This window comes from Ochotona princeps, chromosome 4, assembly GCF_030435755.1.
Source record: "Ochotona princeps isolate mOchPri1 chromosome 4, mOchPri1.hap1, whole genome shotgun sequence".
Lineage (NCBI taxonomy): Eukaryota > Metazoa > Chordata > Mammalia > Lagomorpha > Ochotonidae > Ochotona > Ochotona princeps.
This window is the reverse complement of record NC_080835.1, coordinates 52,542,689-52,569,168: the sequence shown is the minus strand read 5'-3', so window position 1 is coordinate 52,569,168 and position 26,480 is coordinate 52,542,689. Positions and strand designations below refer to the sequence as shown.

Below are 26,480 nucleotides of genomic sequence, written 5' to 3'. Positions count from 1 at the left end.
CTCATTGCCTAGGCAACCTGGGAATTGGCTCCACCCAAAATGGCACATAGGGTTGTCCCTGAGGAGGGGGCACTGGAAGAACGGACAGGCAGGAGGGGGGCCTCTCATCTCCCAGAAGGGAGATCAAGGCAGCTGGCTGGCTGACTAGATGGTAAGTAGTGGTGGACCTCAGGAACAAGCCAAGACTCAGAGCCCTCTCATTGTCCAGGTCTCTGAGCTGCCTGGCAGTTGCTGGGGGAAGCTGGAAGGGACCAGTGACAGGGCCAAGATCATCAGGAGGCAGGTGGATGTGTGCAATGTAATAGGGCTGGAGAGGCAGTTCTTATTACTGCCCTGGCCCTGCTGCCTGGGTCTTTGTTTTGTCATCTATAAAGGGAGGGGGTGGGGCCAGATGACCTCAGCCAGAGGAGGAATTTACTTGGGTAGGGGACTGGAGGGAAGTATTAAGGAGCAGGTCACAGGTGGCTGCAGGCAGGTGTCTGACCCCATGATCCCATCACTATCCTGGGGCACAAGTTCTCCACTGTGGGTTCTCACTTGTGTGACTCAGGGGCCCTCACCTGGCCTCAACATGCTCTGTCTGGGGCACGTGTGAGTCGCAGGTGTGTGAGCACCCCTGACAATAAATCCTCACTTTCCCGGATGCTTCTCAGTTTGCTAAGCACCTCCTCATCCTCACTCTCACCTTCTGCACCCACCCTGGCTCCTGCTCCGTGGTTCTGGAGCATTCTGCCCTAGGGAATGGGAAAAGCTGCGAGAGCTCTTCTGGCCACCTCCTGGGGGTAGGGGGCTGCAGCGGGCAGAGCAGGGGCCACCTTTTCCAACCTTTCTCTCTATTTTATCTCCCCTGAGACTTTTACTGACCAAATCCCAATGCGGGTCCCCTGATACTTGTGGTTAGAGTCATGCAGCTTTGGAAAGAGTGCCTGCTTCTCCTTGCAACTCATCTGGGGGTACTGCTACTGCTTCTCCTTGGCTACTCATCTGGGGATAAAACTGGAATTTATAAAACTCTGTTCATTGTGATGATTCTCAGAGGCTCAGGGAGGGCATATCAGCATCTGATCACACAGCTAGGAACTTGTGGATGCCAGGGTGTATACCCAACGGCCCAGGCCCTTTCCACTGCCAGGCTGTGGCCCAGGCTCCTCCTCTAGAGGCCCTCCCTCCCACCTTTCTGGGCTCGCTTGTTTGTCCTAAAGCAGATAGGGCCTTATCTACTCTGTCACCTTCAAGAGGTTATCAGGGGTCTCAGGCAAAACCTGGAAATGGCTGGAGGGGCCCTGGAAAGGGCAGATGACTAAACAGTAGGATAGGGGTGATGCCCCTGGGTTCCCTGCATCCCAGACCCAGGACTGTGCCCAGGACACAGCCACCTGAGCCTGGGAGCCTCCACCCCCACCCCTGTCACTCCCCTTTTACTTGTCCCAGACCCCAGGGGTTTACCTGCTTCATTGGTGTCCTGCCATTTGGAACTCCCTGGGCTCCTCCAGGGTGCCTGCCCTCACGGCCACCTTCTGCTGTCACCTAGCCCTGTCACCATCTCCCAGGGCCTGGGTGATGGGCTGCGAGCTGTCTGCTGAGATGTGTGCCACTAGGGCACTAGAAAGACAGCTGTACCAGGCAGTGCTGCCATCTGTTCTCCTGATGGAAGAAACCTAGGGCTGTGGAGTGGGCTCCACTGGGGCTCCGTTGGGTTCTCCTGCTAGCCTGGGGAGTCAGGGGACCAGGGAGACCATGGAGGCCAGGGCCAGGGCTGGCTGGGGGCATAGCTAGCCTCTTTGCCAGAGACTACACAGAGTGTCCCTAAGAAGGGGTGCCAGGATGATTTACCTTTGCACCCCACCCTTCAGGTTGTAGGCCTGGAGACCCAGGGCCACTCCCACCAGGACCAATGGGGACCTGCACACCAGTTTAGAGTTTCTTGGCAGAAGGCTCTGGAGGACTTCTTGTCTTCAGGGCTCCCTGCTCACCTCCACTCATTTCTAAAATCAGGCCTGATTTATAAACATCTCCGGGTCTTCAGCATGGCTGGGAGAAACACCTCTATTTGTGAAACTGCCATAACAACGACACTGCTTCCTCTTCCTCCTAGCACCTTGGAAGAAAGCTGCTGTATCCCAGGGCTCTGGTGCTGAGACCAACAGGTGCCTTGGACTACGCCTGCTGAAACCAAGGCCCAGGGAGGAAGATGGGAGTCACAGGGCAGAGCAAGGGACTGGGGTGAGAGGAGGCCCAGCCCCGCACCTCCGTGAACTCTCTCCCCTGGCTAGTGGTGGCACTTGCTGGGCCATGACACCTGCTCATCCTGAGGCACTGGCCACACAGGTCTCCCTGGCCCACCCCTGAGATAGGGGGCCACCTGCAGACTGGCCTGGCTCCTGAGGGGTGAGCAGCTGCTGGCTCCAAAGCACACAGAGTACTTGGAATCTAAGCTGGCACTAGGACCCAGGGCACAGGGGCTGGAGAGGGTAGTGGGAATAGATCTGTCTCTCCCGGTACCCTGGGGCTCTAGTCAACCCTGCCTGGGCAGGCAGCCCCAGAGCTCTGAGGCCCTTTGCTTATGGGAGCCCAGTGTGATCCATGGTGGGGAGGGGTGTAGTGGGGGTGTTCTGGACCAAGGGGAGGGCAGGTAGACATAGGCGACAGATCGAAGCAGGGGGTGGAGCGGGGAAGTCTGGTTGAAGCTCCCAGTGGGAGCGAGGTTAGGACGGAGACCTGTGAACTTTGAATTCTGGAGGCTTTGTGCAAGAGCTAGGGGCTGGGTCGGGTTTGTTTAGGCTGCATGCTGCCCCTCGGGTTGTTGGGGGTTGGATCTGGCAGCTGTCCTCAGCCGCGGTGGGGCTGTCATTCAGTTAAGCTTTTCCCCAGCCACGGTGTGTGGGAGGGGGTGGGGGAATGCGAGCGCCCATCCCGGGGTATTGGGGAGGGGGTCCCCAGGACCACGTGCCAAATGCAAACAGGTTGTGACAGAGATGCACACCTGAAAGGATGGGAGGGGGTGAGGAGAACAGGGCTTCCGAGGAAAATTTCCTGAGGCCCCTAGCGCAGCGACCTCAGGGCCCACGCTTGCTCGACCACTTCTCTCTCTCTCTCTCTCTCTCTCTCTCTCTCTCGGGGCACCCCCGGGCCGGGCCCCTCCCGGGTCGGGCGGAGGCGGGCACTAGGACCCTGCAGGGCGGGGCGGGGCGGGGCGCGGAGCTCGGGCCGCTGCACCTCCGCAGCCTGGAAAATACCAAGCGGCGCCGCGCGCACCCCGAGCCCGGAGCCTGGCCCGGGGAGGGCACGGGGCGCGGGGCGGGCGCACGGGGCGGGCGCACGGGGCGGGGCGGGCGGCCGGCGGCACCCACTGCTCCTCCCCCGGAGCCCCCGCGCGGCCCCCGGGCGCCCGGGCCGCAGCCGAGGCGGCTCTCGCACCCCGGCCCCGGAGGGCTCCGGTGGAGCAGCGGGCACAGGTGAGCGGCCGGGCCGGCCCCGCGGGCACCGCCTGCGCCCCCCGCGCCGAGTTCGTGGAGCCGGTCCGGCCGCCGCTTGTGCCGAGGGGGCTCCCCAGCCACTCTGCCGTCGCTGTTCCCTCAGGGGACTCCCGCAATTCCCATGTTGGTCCTCCCGGAGGGGGTTGGGGTCCTCCTTCGCGGGGCTGCTTTCCATCCTCGAACCGCTGCCCGGGGGCGGCGGGAGGGCAACCGTGGCGACGTCCTGCGCTCTGCTAGCTGCTTCGCTCGCAGGGACCCCGGACAGCCCCACCCAGGCCCCTTAGAGTGCACTGACTGCTGTCCTCAAACCGGTCTTGCAGGTCCCTGGAAGGTGGCGTCAGCATCTGCAGCCGCGTCGACGTTGTGGGAGCTTCCGCGGAGGACCAGGGAGAGCCGGACTAGGATCAGGGCCCTGGGCCTCGTCACCCTCCCCATGGCCTCCACAGAGCCCCAAGGGCCGCGGCCGGTGCTGGGCCGCGAGAGTGTCCAGGTGCCCGATGATCAGGACTTCCGCAGCTTCCGGTCAGAGTGCGAGGCCGAGGTGGGCTGGAACCTGACCTACAGCAAGGCTGGCGTGTCCGTGTGGGTACAAGCGGTGGAAATGGACCGGACACTGCACAAAATCAAGGTAGGGGCATCTACCTGCACTGCCACCTCAGCCTGGGCTGCCTTCTTGCTTCTCGCAAGACACCTGGTTGAGCACCTGGGCCCATAGAGTCTCCTGCCATGATGCAGAGAGAGGCACCATCTGCTGGGCCAAGCCCCCCTCACACAGATGAGCACACTGAGTCCTGGAGAGACGCTGTGACCCCCTCAGCACCTGCCCTCTGGCCCACGTGACCAGTTCCTGGAGGTGGACTACCGCCTGGCCCCTCTAAAACAGGGGTCTCTTGCGAGGCCCAGCAGAAGTCTACCTGGTACCCCAGGAACCCCAGACAGAGCAGGTTCTCCTTTCTGACTGCTAGGGTCCTGAGGGTCTGCTTCCTTCCTGAACCTTCTGGCCTGTGCCTGGCAGTTCTTAAAGGCACAGAGGTGGGTCAGGTTGCTAAGCTGGCAGTCCCTCGTGCACCTCCCCTGTCTTTGGCTTGGGATTCAGGACTGAGTGAAGCCAGCAGCCCTGGAAGCCCAGAGGGGCCTGGAGCTTGTGAAGAGTCTAGCGCAGGGCCTCAGGCACTACCCTAAGTGTATCTGGCACCTCTGTGTGTGGCATCCATCAAGGCTCCCGGTCACTGGCTGTGCCCCTCATCCCACCTTTCCTTGCCTGCTCTTCCCCTCCACTGCCCACTGGGGACCTGAGGAGGAGTCCATCCTATTGCCAGGGGACACGGCACTTCTTTCAGAAGATCTTCCTGCCCTCACCTCCCCAACACACACACTTGGGATCCGGTCACAGAGGAGCTCAGGAGTCTGACCTTTCCCCTCTGACCTGTGGCCTTCTGTCTATTTTGCCTTAAATGTTTATCACTGGGTCTGTCCCCGCTAGGCCTTCTGGCCTGCCCTATCTACTTTCTGCCATGACTCTACCTACACTCTGGCTGTCTGATGCTCCTTTTCCCTCAGGGACACTCTGTCCAAGCCTAGAGACCCTGGATTGGGGCATCTCCAGGGTCTGACCTTGTGTGTGATCAGCAGGGAAGGGGAGAGCCACCCCAGGGTGGGACTTCCCAAGGGCAGGTTCATGTCCTATCCTTTTTGAGTCCTCAGGATCCAGCACAAACAGGGCTGGCATGTCAGCTGAAGGCAGGAACGCAGGGAAAGCCAGGTGGAGCAGTGTGGTGAACAGAGAGCGTGGCTGTGACCTGATAGGGGTTTAAGGCTGGCAGGGCACAGTGGACACTGAATGTGCTCCACAAGCTGCCCCCAAGGCCAGGAGGCCAAGGTCTGAGCAGAGTCCCGCACTCCCACCCTTTGTGTCAACAGGGCGGAGCCGCCTCCTCCATCTGGCTCAGTTAATGAATAAACTCTGGCCCTGTCTGGGACTGGAGGGGGGGACTGGGGGCCATAGCGGACCCCTTGTGACCAGACCAGACATGCTGGGAGGCCTTCAGTGGGGGTGGAAGGGTGGCGGGCTGCTGGGCTGAGTAGAGTCCTTCCCCACAGCCAAGACCCCACCTCAGAGGACCCACCACTGGCTATTTTATACTCCCCTCCCCAAACATTGGGGTACAGGCAAATCCACAGCACCAGCCCAGGGTCCTCTAGGTGAGTCCCGAGAGAGCCAGGGTCTCCGTCCTCGCAGCCCAACCCTCTCTGCCTAGCCCTTGCCTTATGCTGGCCCACCAGCTCTACTCCCCTCAAAGGGCAGAGGCCAGGCCATGGAGGAACCTGGGAACATGGCTGTGAGCATTTTAAGGGGCCAGGCTCTGTGGCTGGTCCTTAGCACAACCAGATGGACTTGGGGAGATGGACAGTCTCTAAGCTTGGGGACCCGGAGACTCTGAGAGCCCCCAGCTCCTGGGCAGCTAATCCCATTTCTGCTAAGAATCTCTGCTCCAAACCACACATTCCTTTGTTCTGTAATCTACCCCTAGGCCATTCTCCGTGCTGCGGACAACCTGGGGCCAGCCAAAGCAGAAGTGGGTCCCAGGCCAGGCTTGCTCTCCTCCGCCTCCTGGCGTTGGTCAACGCAGTGGCCTTTCACCTCATCGATAACTCTGAAGCCCTAAGGGACGCTGTGTTCTCATCGCACCATTGCTGTTTGATACATGAGAAAGCTGAGGCCCAGGAGAGGGAGTGGCTTGCCAAGGTTACACAGCTGGTTCCCAGCCAGAGTCCCCCAAGGGTGATGGGGTCACTCAGCCACAGGTGTTGATTAGGCTTTTGCTGCCCTCCCCTCACCTCTCGCCTGTCTCCGCCTGCCCCAGGCCTGTCCCTGGCATGGGAAAAGCCAGCTGCTGTTGGGGCATGCCTTGGGCTTGTGATCCTGGGTGGTGGGGGCATGGGAGGGTCCACCTGTCTGTTCAGCAGACGGATTTCCTCCTCCTCTCCCCTTCTCTGTCCCGCATGAAGGGAGCCAGGAGAGGGGGAAGGGGCTGTTGGAGGCCCCTCTGCCCTACCCTCCACCGGGCTCCCCAACTGTGCTGTGAGTCCTGGAAGGAAGCAGACCCCATCTCCTGAGGGTTCAAACATTGGCCTGAAGGCAGCTGCCCAGCGTGGATCTGGGTACAAGGCAGGCCAGGCTTCCCCTCTGTGCTGACCATGCTGGAACTCCTGGAAGCCGTGCCAGCCTCTGAGCCAGGATCAGCTAGGGTACACACCTGACTATATTGTCCTCTCGCTGTGTGTGTGCCTGCCCCTCTCTGGTTGTTTGTCCAACTGGGCCACCAGTTCTTCCCAGGCTCCAGGCCCCTCTGAACGCAGCCCATGGGCCATCTAGCTCTATTTTGTTTCCCCTGATACCTGTGGTGTGCCCAGCCTCACACTGGCCATGTGAGCAGCAAGGGAGATGTGACCCCTTCCCTGAAGGTTCTTAGAACCCTGGTGGAGTGAGGACAGACAACTCTAGGTATCCCTCTGTCCCCACCCCACACAAGACTCCAGCTCTGCAGCAACCTGCAGAGGTGTTAGTGGGGCCTGCTGGGAGCCTGGGCCTGCGACAGACGTGCACTGCTTAAGGGAGTTTGGCACTGGGGCTGTTGAGTTCAGTCTCTCAGGAAGTGGCTAAGAATCTGAGGTTGCTCTCCCTGCAGGAAGCTGGGTAGCAGGCACGTATCTCAGACTCTGACAGCCTGTCCTTAGACTCTTCCCCTTCCCCTGAGTGACACCACCCACCCCCCTGCCAGGTTCCAAGCTCTCAAGTTTGGGCTCACTTCCGTCCCTTTGCTGCTAATTCTCCCCTTTTGGACACTCTGGGATTTCCAGGGACCCTTAAAACTCTGGAGGGTTGAGGGGGTGGGAGCAGGGCCGAGGCCAGCTGCCTGCTTTGTGTCTCCCTCCCCCTCCCTCTAGGCTTGGCACCTGCCCTGGGGGCTCAGGCTGGTTTATTCCCACCCAGCAGACAGAGTGGGAGTCCTGACAAGCGAGGCCAAGCAGCCACAAAGGGCTAAAGGTGAATCAGGCCCGGGGTTTGCCGAGGCGGCCCTTGCCCCAGCCCTTCCCCACATCAGAGACCTGAGTACTGGCTGTTTGGGGTTACTCTGTTCCTGGGACCCCGTGGCTGCCATTTAGCCTCCGTCCTTGGGTCTCCCTCTGCTGTGTCATTGTGGGAGGGCAACCTGGAGGAGACCCAGCTGGGTAAGAGCCCAGTCCTTGCTGTGTGTGCCCTTGGTAGGGGAGAGGGTCACTTCCCACTTCTGGGTCCATCTTAATCTGTGCGCTCAGGGCTAGGACTGGGCAAATTCAGGTTCAGACTGGCTGCCTGCTCCTGCACCCTCCACAGGGCTCAGATCCCCATGGCCGTAGGAAGTTGCTGGGCAGGTGCTGTACAGAGGCCATCTTCATTGTAGACCTGGGTACAGGAGGCCACACTGTTGGACACAAGAAGGACAGTGGCTTACAACCTTACCAGTCTATGCCATCAGAGAGGTCCTGAGAAGGGTGACCCGAAATCCAAAGTTTGGCCCTTAGGACTGTGGCCCTGGCTGGCTCCAGCTGTGCTTTGGCATGTGGCTAGCTTGAAATCTCCAGGGAGCAGGACCCCAGCTGCTGGAGCAGGACCTAGCCCTGACTTTGGGATGGATGAACTCAGGGATGGGAAAGGTCTGAGGTGCTTCCGTGCTGGGGAAGCCTTCCTGGAGGAGGTGCCTGGACTGGGGTAAGGAGGCAGGCGAGAGCACAAGGTCCCCAGTGTGGGCTCTGTGGCCAGGGTGTGGTGCCCTGGGGTTGGCTCTCACCTCCCCATCTGTCAGCCGCCTTCAGGAGCTGCACCCACTTCCTCCTTCAGGGGGCATCCACTGATGATAGCCACCTTCTGCCTGACCCTGCGCTGAAGACAGGGGACAGAGGGACAGGCAAATGCAAACCCAAGCCCTGCCCCCCAGACTCTTAGCTCAGGAGCTGTGGAGGACACGGGGGTAGGGGCCACTGGGCCCACTGTGCGGACCAGGGAGAGCCGAGGAGGAATGCTGTTTGGGGACTGAGTGCAGAAGGGAAGGACGCATCTGACAGCCTCTGGAACATTCCCTGTGGGGGAGCGAGCAGGGCATAGCTGCAGCTGGGCTGGGAAGTGGCAGTCAGGGGCATGTGCTTAGAGAGAGCTGGGTACTGGTGGCTCTGGATGGTGCTGAGGGCACTGGGAAAGCAGACCCAGGCCCCAGACCTGGAGGCTCAGAGATCCCCAGCATACTGGAGAAGGCTTGGAGGCAAGGGAGGAGGGTGGTGGGAGTGTGCTGCCTAGGCAGAGACCAGGGCATGTGGGGAATAGAAGCTAGGGGTGGGTTCCAGAAAGATCCCAGTGGTGTGGTGGCTGGGGGGCCGTGGTAGAGTGTGTAGGCTGTGAACGTGTTGTGTGGGATGGAGTGAAGGACGTGCAGCCCCCTTGGCACCACTCTGGGGCCCGGTGGGGGTGGGGTACATCTTCCTTTCCCTGGACCTAGAGGAGCCCCCCACACCCCACCTGGCCTTGTGCCCTGCACACCCAGCGCCCTGGGCTCCAGCCTTTAAACTTTAACGAGCCTCAGCTCAGTTTCCAGTCGAGAGTCTTTAAAGTTTCAGGAGATGAGAGAGAGGAGGGAGTCCTGGCAACAACGGGTTTGCTTTCTTCCCTTGCGTCTCCACGCCATGCCCGGCTCCCTGGAACCAGCCATGTGGGCACTGGAGGGGCCAGTGGCTGTGGTGGAGCATAGATGGGTGGAAACCTTGATCCGGCCCTGACCCCTCACCTTTGCCCCTGACTTATGCAAGCCATCCCTGGCAGGAAGGGGGTAAAGTAGCTCAGCCCAGTTATGTGGCTGGAGGCGTCGTCAGCCCCCTTGGCACCTCTGAGGAGCAGAAGGCAGTTTGAGGTTCCCAGTGTGTGTGTGGTGGGGGAGGTCCCCTGGCAGACACAGAGTCCAGTCCCCTGGTATTCCAGAAAACCCTGGCTGGTGGCACAGGGCAGGCAGAGCGTGTATATCACCTTGACTGTAGGATGTTGGGGTCCTGAGCCACGCAAGCCACATCTACACACAGGACCTACCTCCTTCCACTGTGCTGTCAGGTCACAACCCTCAGCCGGGCTGTGTCCCTGCTGCTCTGAAGTCTCCTATACCTTTTGAGATTGCCCAGGACCTGGTCCTGTACCAGGGAGATGGTGAGTCTTGGGACAGGAGCCTGACAGTGGAGGACACAGGGTTACCAGGTGTGGCTCCCACACCGTTCCTGCCACATGCTGCCTGAGTGTGTGGTGGATGGGAAGTGTTGTATTCTATACAAGACTTTCATGGCAGACCACCCAAATTAGATGCTGCTGCTATCACCTAGTGCCTATCCTGGGGGCATAGGGGGAGGGGAAGGGCACAAGCCCCAGGGTAGCCGGTGACTAAGTGAGGTACCCAAGGACATCCACCTGCCAGGAAGATGGGGTGGCAGCATGACCTGGTCATGCCTTGGATCTTTGTGTGGAGCTGGCTGCACGTGATCATATGTGCCCCGACCTTGAGGACAGTGGCTTGTGAGCCCCTTGGAGGCAGGCCCCAGCTTCCTCCCCATCCTCCTCCCTGTATCCCCCAGGTGCCACCCAGGGCAGGCCCCTGCAGAGGGCTAGCAAGTCTGAGTAGAATGTGCGTGCTCACAAGTGTGAGACACTGTGTGTGTTTCTGTGTCTGGCGTTACTCTGTGTGAGTCACACCCCCTCACTGCAGAAGCTGAGTTGTCTCTGATCCAATTATGTCTCCTCAACTGGCTCCCCGTGGCTGCCCCCTCTGCCCTTCCCCCACAACAACAATAACAACAAGCCTGAGAGGTCTCCCCCTGGCCACCTAGGAGCCTTGGCTTAGGGGCGTGCTTACAGGCTGTCTCTGCCCACCTCTCCCTCCATGGATGCTGCTCTGTCCCTAGTGTCATGTCTGTTTTCCTCCATCCCTCCAGCTCCATTGTTTATTCATTCAACAGACACCCATCTTGCCAACCACTCTGCTGCGCTGGGGGCCTGGACATGGTGATCAGAAGACCTGATCAGAAGACTTGAGGGGTAGGAAGTGAACAGTGGCCGGGGCTGCCCTCATGCACAGGGACTTGGATTCAGGTGGAAGGAGGCCAGTGACTGACCAGTTGATGGCTTAGGGGATGGGGCCAGGATCTTCAGGTCCTCAGTGCTGGGAGTGGGTGTCTGGGGACCCAGCAGGTCAGGAGCAAGCTGAGACAGTCTCAGCAAGGTCTGGGGCTGGTGGGCTTTCCAGGAACAGGTAGAGACTAAGGGTGAAGAAGATGTCTTGGAGTTCAGTTTCTGTTTATTCTGGAGGCAGAGCAGGAGTGAGCGAGAGGCCAGAAAGCAGAGGTAAGGCAGGGGGCTCACTTCTTACAGGCTGGGGGATGTAAGAAACTGGCTGTGGGGGGACAGATGGGCCTAGAAGCCGGGAGTTCAGGGACCTGGCCAAGGAGGCCTGCCTGGGTTGGTGAAAGGGGCCACTGAGAGGGTCATAGCAGTAGAACGTGGGGCAGAGCTGGTGAGTACAAGAGTGAGGGAGGCACATGGCTGTGCCCGATGAGGATGGAGCAGAGCATGTGACCTGAGAGCTCTGGAGGAGCATCCAGCCTCTGGTAGGTTCCCTGGCCCCAGAACTGTTTATCCTTTGTTTGTGTCTTGTCCTACTGGTCTCCCCTCTCTGGACTTGCCCTTCCCTGCCTCTTTCTCAGCAGCTTCCTTCCTCATCCCACGGTCAGCAGCCTGCGATGTCAGAGCTGGAGTCTGGCACTGGTAGGGCTGCTGGCAGCCGGGGGCAGGAAGGAGGTGGCCGGGGATGAGTCATGGGCAGCAGGGAGGCTGCAAGTTGAGGGAGCCGTGTGTAGGGCAGATACAACAGCACCCCCTGCTCCCCACCACAGTCTCAGGGTACCCACTTGGGAGGAGAAGCTGGGGTTGGGGTACTTGCTGCAGAAGGGCCTTGGGATTGTCAGGTCATTTTGCAGATGGGACTGTTGAGGCTAGAAGCCAGGAAGTGGACACTGGCCTGTCCACAGGCGTGTGTGCCCCCTTTGCCCTCCTGGATGCCCCCTTCCCACTGCACTCATACCTGCCAAAGTCCTTAGCACAGCCCCCTCAGGGATTCCTTGGCTCCCTCACTGAGCAGGGTCTGGGGATGCCATCTCAAGGTGGGCTTTGGGTCTCTCTGGGCTCCAGGCTGGTGGGTTCCTCCCAGGTGATTCTAGGGGTGGCACCCTGTTCACATTCACTGAATTGATGAATGAGGCACCAGTTGGAGCTAACCCAAGGGTAGCTCCACTTCCTGCTCGGCCTCTCAGGTTACCTTGTACATCTGCGCACCCTCTCCTTCCCCAGCCAATCCCAGCAGTGCTGGGCCCCCAGGCTCCTGCCCCACCTCTCCTCTTCAGCCATGTGCCATCTACTCTGGTGCCCACCTCCCAGGACTGCACAGACATGCTTGCCTCTCCCTGGGCTGGCCTGTCCAGCTTCTCCCTGCCCTGACCCCACAGGCTCACCGTTGTCTGTGCCTCCACCCCTCCCTGACAGCCCCAGAGTGAGAGGCCCAGGTGCCCCCGACTCCCATCTGCCCACTCAACAGCAGCCTCAGCTCACCTCAGTGCTGTATACCCTAGCCAGAGGATGACGGGTCGGGTCAGGTCAGCGCGGCATCATCGTTAGCAGCCTCAGGCCACAGCTCAGCTGAGTCCAGGCTTTCGTGTCCTGACAATACCCTGTTTGCTCATTTTGGTTTGTAAGATTTATCTACTGGGGGGTCATTGTTGTGGTTTAGTGGATCAACTGCCACCTGCAACAGTAGCATCCTGATTGGTACCAGTTTGTGCCCCAGCTATCTGTCAGCACACCTGGGAAAGCAGCAGAAGATGGCCCAAGTGTGTGGCCCCTACACTTACATGGGAGATCTGGGTGAAGCTCTTTGCTTTGGCCGGGCCTGGTTCTCGCCATTGTACCCATCTAGGGAGTGAACCAGCAGATGGAAAGCTTTTCTGTCTCTTCCTCCACTGGTTTACTCCCCAAATGGCTATGATGGTGTGGGCTGGTCCAGGCTAAAGCCAGGAACCCAAGACTCCATCTGGGCCCAAGCATTTGTGTCATTTTCTGCTTTTTTCCTAGGCACATTAGCAGGGCCTAGATCAGAAACGGAGTAACCGGATGCAAACTGGCCTTCCATAAGGGATGTGTCGTTGTAGGTGCCAGCTCAGCTCACTGCACTACAACACTGGTCCCTGAATGACACTTTTTTTTCTAAGATTTTATTTTGTTAAGATTTATTTATTTTTTATTGGAAAGACAGATTTATAGAGAGAATCTGCTGATTCACTTCCCAAGCAGCTGCTATTGCCGTAGCTGAGTCAATCCAAAACCAGAAGCCAGGAGCTGGAGGCTTCTACCAGATCTCCCACACAGGTGCAGGGTCCCAAGACTTTGGGCCATCTTCCACTGCTTTCCCAGTCCATAAGCAGGTAGCTGGATTGGGAAGTGGAGCAGTTGGGTTATGAACCAGCACCACTACAGGATCCTTGTACATGCAAGGTGGGACTTAGTCACTAGGCTACCACACCAGGCCCTGAATAATACTTTTAATTAGGAAAGCAAAATGCAGTTTTTACATCTTGTGTAAGTGGTATTGTAGCCACAGTCACAAGAATCCAGAAATGAACAATGGATCACCCAGAACCTCTAGCTCCCTGCATGGAACTTTTCGTTGGCTGCTTCCAGGCCTCATTCAGAGGTGTAGGTGATTTATGCATAATTTAAACCAGGCACAGCTACTAGTTTGTATTCCGCTTTGTTCACTTAGCATTGCATCTGTAGAACTTTCTCATATTGCTACGGAATTATTCATTCACGGACATTTCCGGCAGCTGCTGTCTCCCGGGTCTCTGCTGGGAGCTGAGCTGCAGAGCTGGCTCTGCCGCAGCCCTGCCTGGGGAGTCACCCACTGGAGGGGGCATTCCAGGCCAGGAGTGGGCAGCATTGGCTCTCTGCAGATGCAGTGGTAGCCGTGCATGTGTACTAACAGGCATTTTATCTTTATTTCCCTCTGAGTATAAACTACAGGGCTTGGGGTTCTGAGGACCCTGATGGAGGGTGCATTTTTATGATTTTTGTGGTATTTGCCAAATTGCTTTCCAGAGGAGCGGAACCCATTTCCACTGCCTCTAACTGTTAACAGTTTCACCACCTCCCCTGGAGCGGCTGCTATTTTGTAGCTGAGGGTTGTTGCTGTTGTCCTGAGCCTAAAAGAGAACCTCAGTGCAGTTTTATGTCATCTTGCTCTGGCCCTCTGAACAGTTACACAGCTTAAAGCAAAACTCACAATGTCCCCTAGTCTTAGCTGCCCTTGCCTCTGTGCCCCTTTAGGGGAACTGATGGCAGGAGCAGTCATGTCCTCCAGTGCTGTGGGAAAGGACAAGAGGCCAGGGGCCTGTCAACGATGCGTGCCTCTGAACAGGACAGGCCCGGGCGCCAGGTGCAGGGCAGACAAGGACCAGTGGGCCCCTGGCCCAAAATGAAAAACTCAGGGACAGGGAGGACTCCAGGCTTGCTGCTTGCTGCGTCACAGTTGGGCTGCAGCTTGAAAACAAGGTAGGAGAGGGGCCAGTAGGGGGAGTCCTGGGAAGTGTTAGGGTGGAGGGGTAAGGTGGGGGGGCCTTCCCTGCCTCTCCCCCATTCCCCTGTGCTCTCAGTTCAGCCCTTTGGATTTTGGAGGTGTCAGGGTGAAGTGTCAGTTCAACCCTTTGAATTTTGGAGGTGCGTAGGGGGGAGGGTCATGACTGTCTCCATTCTGGGGGCCCCATGCTAGGCAGGTGAACCATCAGCTAGGAGTGGAGGGCTCTTGACATTCGTGTTTCAGACTTTGCAGTCCATAGTGTTCTGTTTGTTGGGAAAGATGGCGAGGTTGGCATCCCCTGGGCAGGGCTTGGGCAATCAGGGAAGGACACCAGGACCTGGGCCAGGGAGAGGGCTGTCCAGCCGAGGGCTTTGTATCTGAGCCTCATTGAATCCTCACAGTTCCACTGAGGGCAGATTATTTCCATCAAGATAGGTGAAGATTGGGACTTGGTACTCCGATCCAGAATGTTGTGAGGCCCTGCCACAGCTGAAGGGCACACTGTGACTTGTGACTATAGACCCCGGGTTGGCGTTCAAGAGAGCATAGCCCTCCTGCCAATGCAGGAAGTTTGGGGGTCAAAGCAGGGACTTTGTTTAGAGGAGGATGCTTTGTTGTTTTTTTTGTTTGTTTGTTTTACGATTTATTTTATTTTTATTGGAAAGGCAGGTATACAGAGAGGAGGAGAGAGAGAGAGAAAAGTCTTCTGTCCGATGGTTCACTCCCCAAGCGGCCACAATGGCCGGAACTGAGCCAATCCGTTGCCAGGAGCTCTTCTTGGTCTCACACAGGTGCAGGGTCCTAAGGTCTTGGGCCATCCTCAACTACCCTTCCAGGCCACAAGCAGGGAGCTGGATGGGAAGCGGAGCTGCCGGGATTAGAACTGGTGCCCATATGGGATCCCGGCACGTTAAAGGCGAGGACTTTAACCACTACGCTATCCCAGAGGAGGATGCTTTGACTGTTCTGAATGCCATGAGTGCAACACATAGACACCAGTGAGCTAAGACAGCCTCTGGCTGCCAGCCTGCTGAGTCTGCCTGGGTCAGTCCTACCCCCAATGAAGGCTGCTGCAGAAGGTCCAAATGCTGTGGGATCAGGTACCCTGCCCGCAAGCTCTGGTTCTCTGCCTCATGACCGTCAGCCACATGGCCTTGGCTACCAACCTTTGTGCCTGTCCAGCCTCCCTTAGTGTTATCATCTGTAAAGTAGGCATGCTGCTGCCCACCCAGCTCTTGGAGGCTCAGTGGCACTGCCAGCTAGCAGGGGCTGTGTGACATGAGTTGCAGCCCCCATGGAGTCTGGGACTCCTGCCTTCTCAGGGGGCGGACTATGCAGTAAGTCAGCTCATAGTTAGGCCTGGGACTGCTTTGGTCCCTCTGCCCTGGCCCTGCGCAGGGGCTCGTTGTCTCAGTTGCATCTGGTGCTGCTGCCAAGGGGTGATGTGCTAGTCTTTTTGAGCCAGCTGCTGGAATGCATCAGCCTCATTCCATGCCTCAGTTTCCTCAGTGGGAACCTGCAAAGTGGCCATTGAGGAGATAGTCACCTGGGCTGCTTGCACTTGGGAATAGTCTGTGTCCCTTCCCCACCCTCCCAATCCCCTGGGTAAGGATTTGAGGTATTTGTGTAGGAGAGGTGGGGGGTTCTCAGGAAAGTGTGTATGTGCCTGCTTGTTCCCTGGGACTGTAGCTCTCACAGCCGGGACAGGGCATGGTAGGGGGGGGGCCTTTTCGTCTTGGGCCAATCGTTTTCCCCATTGTGCCATGCCTCACCTACCTTTACCCTCACCGCTCTGATGCTGAGCACCCAGAGAGGCACAGGTGTGGAGGGAGGCGAGGGCTGGACCCTGCTCCGTGTTTCTCTAATAAATCATCTTGTAGCACCTGCTGGATGCCCTGTCTGAAATGCCCCTCCCCTGCCCTCTCAGTGGCTGGACTCCTTATGTCACCCTCTGCCCATTCTTCCTGTGCCTCCCATTCGCCCAACCCTGCTTATTTTTTTTAATTTATTTTGAAAGGCAGAATTAAGGGGCTAGTGCTATGGTATAGTCAGCTAAGCTTCTGCCTGTGGAAGCTCATGTCCCGTATGGGTATCAGTTCATGTCCCAGCTGCTCCACTTTTGATCCAGCTCTCTGCCTGAGGGTTTGGGAAATCAGCAGAGGATGGTGCAAGTCCTTGAGACCCTGCACCCATGTGGAAGACCTGGAAGAAGCTCCTGGCTCCTAGCTCTGGACCAACTCAGCTTTGGTCAATGTGGCCTTTTGGGGAGTGAACTAAAGAGATGTCACTCACTGTGTCTCCTCCTTTTTCTTCTTATGATTTCCTTTTAAGTAAAAACAGATCTTTAAAAAGAAGATAGAAAGAATTAAAAAGAGAGAGAGAGATCAATCTTCTATCCACGGTTCACTCCCTAGACGGCAGCAACAGCCAGGGCTGGGACAGGCCACAGCCAGGAACTTCATCTTGGTCTCCTATGTGGGAGGCAGGGACCTAAGCACTTGGGTCATCCTCTGTCGCCCTGAGACCATTAACAATAGGCTATATGGGCAGTAGAGCAGCTGGGACTGGGACTTCAACTGGCCCCCACCTGGGATGCCTGCATAGAGCCACAATGCTTAACCTCACCCCCATCCCAAGCCCTGATTTATGAGTTTGTGTCCCTATATCTCTTACCATTCTGCCTGGCCAGGGGTCTCAGGGCAGGCTTGGCATATTGCAGGCTTCTCTAAGTGGTGAATGGGTGAATGAGAGGAAGGGCAGGGAGGGGGACCAGGCTCAGGCTTCACTCACGTGGGAGGATTCTGGCTGCTCAAGGAAACCTGCCACATTCAATCACAGCCTCCTCCTGCCGCGCTGCCACAATGGGTGCTATTTATCCCCATTTAAGTCTTGTGCCAAAGGAGAAGAGCTGGGAGCAGAACCCAGGGCCACCAGCCTCTGAACCTGCTGGGGTCTCCCTGGGCAGTCCTCCTTGCTGGCTCAGTCCTTTCTGCACTGGGACTGTGTGTGGCTTGGGGCACCAGGAAGGTCAGTACTGGACCTGGGCAGTTCTTGAGCCCCGGGGCAGATCTCCACCTCAAGGGGCGGAGCTCCACCTCATGGGTGGGGCCTGGCAGCCAAGCTTAGGGTTCCTGGTGCCACCTGCTCTGGCAAGCCTTGGTCTTCTCTGCTGTAACATGGCTGTATCAGGCTCCCTGCTGTTAGCGGCTTGAAAGGCCTCTTAGAGCAATGCCCTTCAGCCCTGCTGTCTAGGGAGTGCCGCTGGGATCCAGTGAGAGGGCTCAGTGTCCATGGGGTCCCTGGTCATTGGCCCGCCCCATGACCAGGTGTTCAATGGACACTCAGCCCGCTCTACCACCTGTTCCTCCTGGGGCTTCTTAGAATTATTTCTGGCTGGGTATGTTCACACTGTTGTCTGTGGACACAAAGCTAGCGGTCATGTCCCCTGCTTGGCTCAGGTGCAATTCCTGGGGGATATGGGAGAGGCCCCCAGGTCAGCAGCCATGCCCACTGACCCAGCTTGCCTGCCTGTCCCAGGTTACTCACCTGTGCCACCACTGCCAGAATTCTCAGTCCCCAGGCAGCAGGGCCACCTTGCTGGCCTTCCTCCACAGGAATCTGCCACCAACCTGGGAAACCTTTCATGTTCCTACCTTATCATCAGGCTAAAGCAAGTGCTGTACCATGTGGAGCTTCTGCCCCACTTGGCACCAGTCTCTGCACCTGCTGCTGGCTGTTTGAAGGCAGAGCAGCCCTCATCCCCAGGTTCATTTGGCCGTCAGTGTTGCAGCCTCTGTGTATGTGTGTGTGTGGTGACGGAAATGCTGTTGCGTGGTCCTAGGGAACAGGTAGTCTTAGTTGGGATTCCAGCCCATGCAGTGGGGTTTTGTGATCTCTGCACTCCCATTCACTCAGCACCAAGGGTCATGCTTGAACTCACGTAGCCAAAGCAGTATGTGAACTTGGATGCCGAGAAATTCTGGTGTCCCAGAAGCTTGCGGAATGCTGTGGGCTGGGCCAGAGCACAGAGAGTGTCAGAGAGCTTGCTTTCGGCTGTGCTACTTGCTTTCTTTTTTTCTGTAGTTTGTTAAAATTGACTAGGAGAGAGATCATCTCATTACTGGTTCATTTTCCTGAATGCCCACAATGGCTGGGGCTAAGACAGGTCGACTCTGAAGCCAGGGACTCAACCCACATCTCCCGTAGGGGCCCAGGGAGCAGAGAGCAAGTATGTGTCTTATGTGTGCCTGGTGCGGCCCCTGCGTCTCCGTGTGGCTGCTGTGGAAGGAGGTGGCCCTGCTGTGTTCTCCAGCCGTTTCTCGCCATCGCAGCGCTCCTGTTGTCTGGTTTGCCCACTTGCTCCTTCATTCACTCACGTCTCCTTCGTCTTAGTTTGGCACAGTCCCTAGTCTCCTCCATTGTCACTGTGCTCTCACCCGAAGACTGGTTGGAGGTTGCCATGGCATTTCCTAATCTGCTTCTCTAGGACCTAGGGGATACCTGTGTTCTTTCCATTCAGTCCTGTCCAGCATTGCCACTAACCTGTCCTTGTACCACAGGCGTGCACTGTGGTTGCTCAATTAAGGTGGTACTCACCAGCCTTCTCCACTGTGAAGCAGTTTTCTCTTTGGAAAAATATCGAATAGGAAAGTACTTTGAGTCTGTGTGAATGCCTCATTTCTGGTCAAGCGTTTTTTTTATTTATTCACAGCTCTGCCTGTGTGGTTTTCCATTCTAGTCAATGAGTTTGTAGTCCCTAAACAGCTTGTCCCAGGTAGAACCAGTGGCACAGGGACCAAGCGGTCCGGGTTTGCCTGGGACTGAGCAGGTGCCTGGGTGAGAGGCACTCGGGAGTAAATCTGAGGGAGGCCTGGGCGAACCTTGATGAGCTGGCCACTGCACCATGAGAGCCCACATGCTGGCCCTGCGTCCTTCAGACAAGGTCTCTGTGATCCTTTCTGACACACTGACACGTTGATGTGCCATGTGTACTTGGCATGTACTTTCTGACATGCTGATGGGACACATGTACATAACAGTCATGGGCACATGACATGCCCTGGCATGTACTTCCTTTCTGGTACACTGACATGTTCCAAGCTCGTGGTCTCCTCCGCCGCGCCCCCCTCCCCCCCCCCCCCCCCCCCCCCGCCGCTCTGGAGTCCCTCATTTCTTGGAGAAGACCTAGAACCAAGAAACTTTTGAGTGTGGTGCTGTACCACTCAAGGAAATAACCTTGCTCTATGCCCGCCTGCCTTGGCGCCTCGGCCCTACCTTGTTGTCCCTTCCCCTAGTCCCCTGCACTCTCCTCCCTCCGGGATACCGCAGCTGCACCAAGCTGGGCAGCCACTCCCACCAGGTACCGAGGGGGTGGGTGTCCTCCACTTCCAAGGTGGCCTGGATCTGATCTGTCCTGCCCCCTGTGGAGAAGACCTTAGGGCAGAAAGGGGAGGGGACTTGTTTGAGGTCTGCAGGCTAGGAGTCTCTACAAGCTTGAGGAAGCTGACCTCAAGCTTCACAGTGAAGCACAGCTGTGACCAGAGAGCGGGGTCCTGTGGTGTGAGGGCCCTAGTGTGGTCCCTTGCCCAGGGCATGTGCTCCTTGCAGGCCCTCTGGGGCAGGATCGCTCCTGTAGAAACAGCATGGTACATGTTAGGGAGTCAGAGCTGAGGGCTAGCTGTGAGAAGACAAAGCCTGCACATCTCACTACCTGGGGACCCAGGGAGGGCCGCTGTGAGCACTGGGCTGCCACGTGCCTTCCGAGCCCATACTAATCTCCCCTCAAATGAGACAAACGTATTTCCTTTTCTTTCTTACAACTTAACTGTTTGTATTTTTTGTGAAAGGCAGAAACCCAGCCAGAAAGAAAGGGATAGAGGCAGATCCAGGTCTTTCATCTGTTGGTTCCCTCCCCAAATGCCTGCAATAGCCAGGGCCCAGGCAGTCTTAAGGTAGGAGCAAGGAACATGATTTGGGTCTCCCATGATGGTGGCAGGGACCTAAGCACCTAAGCTGTCACTACTGCCTTCAGGGTGTACATTCAACAGGACGCTGGAACTTGAACCTGCACCCATCAGGGAGATGACATTTATCTGTCTATTTCTTTCTAAAGATTTAAGCTTAACTGGCTGTGGTATAACCTGCCACATTCCCCCCGCCCCCAGTGTCCTTTATAGCTGCATCTGAATCAGTACACGCCCCAGGGCCACACTGTTCTTGTTAATGTTGTGTCCCATACCTTTCTCTGCGTGTGGCTGGTTCCTTCATTATGAAGTTGACCTGCGAGGGAGGCTGGGCGATCATCCTTGGAGAGCGTCTCGCTCTCGGACTCCACCTGGTGGCAGTCTCAGGGCATTAGTTAGCTTGTTCCTCTGTCCCTCTGTGTGTGCTGTCAGTTAATGTCCACGCCTGGGCCTTGATGAGCTTCTTGTTATGTCTTCTTTGTTTGTTTGTTTGTTTAATATTGTAAGGGCATATCTACAGAGAGAAGAAGAGACAAAGTTCTTCCAACTGCTGGTTCACCCCCCAAATGGCTACAATGGACAGAGCTGAACCCATCTGAAGCTAAGAGCTTCTTCCGGGTCTCCCACACAGGTGCAGGGTTCCAAGGCTTTGGACCATCCTCCACTGCTTTCCCAGGCCACAAGCAGGGAGCTGGATGGGAAGGAGCAGCTGGGACACGAACTCGCACCCATATGGGATTTTGGTGCTTATAGGTGGAGGATTAGCCAGTGTAGCCATTGTGCCATCACTGTGTACCTACTCCTTAGTGGTACCTGGGCCCAACCTAGCACTGGGGGCAAGCCTGGGCACTTCCTCCCCCGTGTGGGTTTACACGTGTCCCTGGAGAGTAATTTGTGTAGGTTCCCTTTGTGCTGTCTGAATGCCAGTTCTGGAAACCATTGTAAACTACACCAGAAAATGTGTTCATTTGTGGAAGGGAACTTGATCTTGGAGGTTGGATTCCTGGGTGAGAGAAAACAAAATCACAGAACAAGCACACTGACCGTGTTTCATGTTGCTGAGTGCAAATGAAGGAAACCTGGTCCTGCCTGTGCTCACTTTGCAGACATGTGATCTAGTTAAATCCCGGCTCTGTAGCTCCCCGCCACGGAAGCCGGGGCCAGTTACTTAACCTCTTTGAAACGCCTTGGGTTTCTCGCAGCGTGGGGGGAAGGACCCAGTATAATGATGTGGGACCTGGCTGTTGCCTCCCTGAGACAGAAAACTCTCTGATGGCAAGGCTATTAAACAGAAAGAAATCTGATGTTTTCCATGGGTCTGGGTATTAACGACCGTGGAGGGTAAGTGATGGTCCACTTACACCCTCTGTGCTTCTTGAGTGTGTCCATGCCAGGCTCTAAGCCGAGTAGACCTAACTTTCACCCCCTGGCACCACACAGGTCTGTGGCGAGCATGCATGCGCGAGCGTGCACGCACACACACACATACGGAAGGTCGGGAAGGCTACTTGAAGGAGGAGACTCAGCCAAGGTGGCCCCTGATCTCTGGGTGCAGAGGCTGGCTGTCTTCTAGCTCTGGTAGCTTCTCAGGTAGCTAGACAGGGCACGTGGAAAGGAGTGAGTGCCTGCTGGCTTCAGAAGCCACATCTCCCCCATTCCTTTGCCCTCTTCCCTGTCTGCCCCAAGCCCTGACCCACCCATGTCTCCTTCCAGTGCCGGATGGAGTGCTGTGACGTGCCAGCTGAGACACTCTATGATGTCCTGCATGACATCGAGTACCGAAAGAAGTGGGACAGCAATGTCATCGAGACCTTTGACATCGCCCGCTTGACGGTCAATGCAGACGTGGGCTACTACTCCTGTGAGCAGGCGTGGGGCGAGGTCTCCCCTGGGAACTGACAGGCCTGGCCTCCTCGGTGTTGCTGCTGCCTCCTAGACACCTGGGCACATGCACACACACACTGGCACACATGCACGCATTCATGTGCTGGTGGCCACTCCATGCATGGCAACGCTGATAGCATGAATTCCTGGACATACACTCACAGTAGTGCTGGTTTTTAAACAATTTTTCTTTGAAAGAGTTATAGGAGAGAGAGAGAAAGAGAACTCAGCCAGGTGGCCAGAGCCAGGGCTGGGCTAGGTCAAAACTAGGAGTCTTTCATGTGGGTGAGGCGCCCAAGCACTTAGGCCATCTTCCTCTGCTTTCTCTAGGGCATTAGCAGGGAGCGGGATTAGAAGTGGAATAGCCGGGACTTGAACTGGCACCCATATGGGATGTCAGCACTGCCAGCGGCAGCATTATGTACTGTGTCACATCACTAGTCCTAGTGATGCTGTTAGTTTTTTTACAGTACAAAATCTTTTCTTAACATTATTATTTGAAAGGTGGTGTTACAGGGAGGGAGAGTTAGAGACAGTGAAGGAGAGATCCACTGACCTACTTCTTAAACAGCCACAACAGCCAGAGCTGAGCCAAGCCAAAGCCAGGAGCCAGGAGCTTCTTGATCTCCCACATGGGTGCAGGGGCCCAAAGACTAGAGTTGCTTTCCTAGACCATAAGCAGAGAGGGAGCTGGATTGGAAGTGGAACAGCCAGGACATGAACCAGTGCCCATATGGGAATGGGTGGCACTGCAGTGAGAGCTTCACTTGCTATGCCACAGCATCAGCCCCACTGGTTCGGATTTACTCTCATTTGCAGGTGCCAGCAGGCCAGACCAGTGGGGAGAAGGGCCAGTAGGAGTATGAGGGGTGGGAGAGGCTCTGCTGGGAGTCTGGGCAGGCACCTGGTGGGCCTCGCTGCATGACCGGCCCCTGTGGTACCCTGGGCGAGCTAGAGCTTGGGTTGAACTCTCCCTTGCTTTCCACAGGGAGGTGTCCCAAGCCCCTGAAGAACCGTGATGTCATCACCCTGCGCTCCTGGCTCCCTATGGGCGCTGATTACATCATCATGAACTACTCAGTCAAACATCCTGTGAGTGGAGTTGCTAGCCCTGTGCGGGTGGCTGGCCGAAGGTGCCAGGCAGGGCAGGGCTGTGGCCATCACCGCGATGTCCCTATGAGCCCTCTGTCCCCCACCCTGGTTTCCTCCCTGGACAATGAGGACCATGGCTTCTGGCTCCTGCTGAGGCCGCCACATGGACTGGGGGAGGATGGGGGGGCCTTTCCTGGCGGGTGGGTGGGATGGACTGTGCTCTGGGGCAGGGCTAGCCAGGAAAGGATGACACGCAGGGTCCTTCCCACCCCCCATATCCCTGGGCAGGGGCCGCTGGCCCAGGCCCAGGTGAGTGTGTGTCTGTGGGCAATCAAGGAGAATGAAGGAATCCGCAAGGAGTGGGCCAGGATGCCCTGGTCTGCTGTTTCCCTCACCCCTCGCCCCCTCGTCTGCCTGGTCTGGCACAGCTGCCAAGGGACAGGAACTAACTCCGTGTGTGTGTGTGTGTGTGCATGTATACTTACAGCAATGTCCCTGGGTCCCCCCTTCTCCCACACCCCCAGTTCACCTCCCTGTGCCTTCCATCCCCAGAAATACCCACCTCGGAAAGACTTGGTCCGAGCGGTCTCCATTCAGACGGGCTACCTCATCCAGAGCACGGGGCCCAACAGCTGCGTCATCACCTACCTGGCCCAGGTGGACCCCAAAGGTGAGGGCTTGGCCCTGACAGCCTGGCCTGGGACCCCTCCCACAGCGCAGTGCACAGGGGCTTGATCGGCCAGGACCCAGAGGCATCTGTTGGGAGCTGCTTTGTGTTCTGGAATGAGCCCATCCCAAGCCTCGCTTGAAGCAAGGATTGCGAGTTCCCACATTCCCAGTGCCTCAGAGCACGTGGGGGCCCAGGTGCCGCCACCGCCGCTTCTCCTCTCGGCTTGCTTGCAGCTCTTGCCCAGGCTCCCAGGCACCTGGGCTCTGGCTCATTGGCTCCCATCCTCTGCCCATGATGGAGGCCTGGGTTTCCCAGTTTGTGCTCTTTCCCCCTGGAGGGCTCCTCCACTCGCCTGGCTTCTGGGGCAGCTGACCACACGCCTCTGTCTGCTGCTGCGATCCATCCATCGGTCCCCTGCACGTTTCCCTCAGGTGCGTTTGTTCTCGGCACCTGAAGCTCCTGCTCCCTGTGCTCCCTCTGGACCCAGCCCCTCTCCCCAGCCTGCCTTGCGGTCACCCCTGCCGTGCACCTGCAGGTGACCTGCAGCCCTCACTCCCTTTGGTTTTTACTGATTCAGCCTCCAAAGTCTCTAGTGAAACTCATTCCTCTTGTCCTCAGCCTCTGCCCTGTCTGCCTGCACCTGCCACCAGAGAACTTGTTCTAGAATGCTTACTGGCGTGACACAGTCTGCTTGAGATGTCCCAGGGCTCTCCTCTGCCCTGGACCCCTTCCCAGTTTCACCTCTTCATCCTTCTTGCCCTGTCTCACCACTTCTTCCTCAGCCCAGATACCACACTGCTTTACCCAGACCCCCAGGGAGGCAGTGCCCCTGCTGGGTGGGCCCACTTCCCTCCAGCAGGACCCCTGATACAGCAAATGGGCCCCCAGGCAGGAGTGAATGTGCCTGAGTGAGTGCCTAGCTGACTGGTCCTCCCTCTTCCCCTTCCCCTCCCCCTGGCCAGGTGTGCCATGCCTCCCAGAGCTGGCAGCTGGGAATGAGACAGGGGGCAGTGCTGGTCCCACGCTGGGCCTGAGCAGATGCTCGCCCTAGGGGACTGTGTGCTCAGGGGAGAGGTTGGGAGGGACAGAGGCTAGAGAGGAGTCAGGTGTAAGAATGGCTGCGTTGGGGAAGGGAGGCGGCAAGCTGCAAGCTGGGTGAGTTTTAATGCCCAGGGCTTTGTGGTCTCCTGCTGTGGATCTGGGGACCTTGTGGATGGGAGTAGGAGCTAAACACAAGCTGCACTCCCCAGGGCTGACAGGGGGTTGGGGGGAGCAGAGATTTCCCTTTGCCCACCCCTCACCATCCTCCCTACTTTCCCAGGCTCCTTACCCAAGTGGGTGGTGAATAAATCTTCCCAGTTCCTGGCGCCCAAGGTGAGTGGCCCTGGGACTTTGGGATTGAGGGCCTGGCAAGGGAGCAGGGCAGCGTGCGCTTTGGGAGGTGGGCTGGGTGGTGCTGAGGGCGGAGGGGGTACCCCGGTCCCCCTCCCTCCTCATCCCCTACGCTGGGAGCCTGCCGCAGCTCCCGGGGCAGAGGGGATACCAAGAAGTCCTGGTTCCCCATCCCGCGCCCCGGCGGGCCCGCAGGCCATGAAGAAGATGTACAAAGCGTGTGTCAAGTACCCCGAGTGGAAGCAGAAGCACCAGCCGCACTTCAAGCCGTGGCTGCACCCGGAGCAGAGCCTGCTGCCCAGCCTGGCGCTGTCGGAGCTGTCGGTGCAGCACGCGGACTCGCTGGAGAACATCGACGAGAGCGCGGTGGCCGAGAGCCGCGAGGAGCGCGGGGGCGGTGCGGGTGGGGAGGGCAGCGACGACGACACCTCGCTCACCTGAGTGCGGCAGGGCCGCCACCGCAAGGACCGCACAGGATTGGCCGGGGCGGGGGATCGCGGATCCTGCCGCACTTCCTCCCCTCCCTCCCGGCCCGCGCCGCCTGGGGCTATGGGCTCGGGCCTGGCTGGACACAGCCGCAATAAACGATCCCACAGCCTCAGCCGGCTCCTCCCCTTGCCTGCTTCCTCGGAGAAAGTCATTGGCGCGCTGCGGCTGCTCACCGGCGCTTGAGTGCAGTAGGCCTCCGTGTGGCCTTATTCCAGTCTGCATCCAACTGCCGGCCCTTGGTGTGGGTACCCAGCGCCCTTCTGGCGGGGCTGCCTGGCCTGAACCTGGGAGGATGGAGTGGGGAAAAGTGGGTAAGCTTTGGCCTAGGCCCCTAGGAAACCCCGTCCCCCCTGCATTGTGGCCTGCAGAACTGAGGGTGGGGAAGCGCAGCCTGTAGGAGGGAAGGTCTTCAGACTCCAGGGCGGGGAGGCACTGCACGCTCCCTGGGGTGCACCCAGCCAGGTCAGTGGAGAAATGCAGAGCCCTCAGCCCACAGGCTCTGCCTGCTTGGATGCCTCGTCCCCACCCCGTGGCTGGGATCCAGACGTTCTCTCCAGGGCCAGGCCCTGGCTCTGCTGTTGTGAGAAGGAGCAGAGGGCTGGAGTCACCTCTGTGGAAGGCAGGTGAGAGCCTGTAACCACCGGGAGAGGGTTTGCTTGCAGCTGTGCCTGGCTGCCAGCCTGAAAGGCCTGGGGGCCTCACTTCCAAACCCCTAACCTGGGGCTGCTAGGTTTTTCCTTCCAGCGGGGGGGGGGGGTAGAATGGATTAAATTGCAGAGTACAGGGTCCTGGCCTGTGGCAGGAGCTTGAACTAATAGCA

The 26,480-nt window shown here is 57.8% G+C and overlaps 1 protein-coding gene across 2 annotated transcripts; it reads left to right on the top strand.

Annotated features, from left to right (window-relative positions):
• On the top strand, window positions 1-25,772 carry STARD10 (StAR related lipid transfer domain containing 10). 2 transcript variants are annotated; one of them, XM_058663552.1, is made up of 7 exons: window positions 1-151; window positions 3,797-4,104; window positions 21,847-21,994; window positions 23,006-23,109; window positions 23,662-23,779; window positions 25,101-25,153; window positions 25,367-25,772. In XM_058663552.1, the coding sequence occupies exons 2-7, from the start codon at window positions 3,910-3,912 to the stop codon at window positions 25,610-25,612; spliced, it is 864 nt and encodes a 287-aa protein (XP_058519535.1). In that variant the 5' UTR covers window positions 1-151; window positions 3,797-3,909; the 3' UTR covers window positions 25,613-25,772. The 2 variants fall into 2 exon arrangements, with proteins under 2 accessions (XP_058519535.1, XP_058519536.1); XM_058663553.1 differs by lacking the exon at window positions 1-151 and adding an exon at window positions 3,473-3,599.
• The last annotated feature ends 708 nt before the right edge of the window (window positions 25,773-26,480 follow it).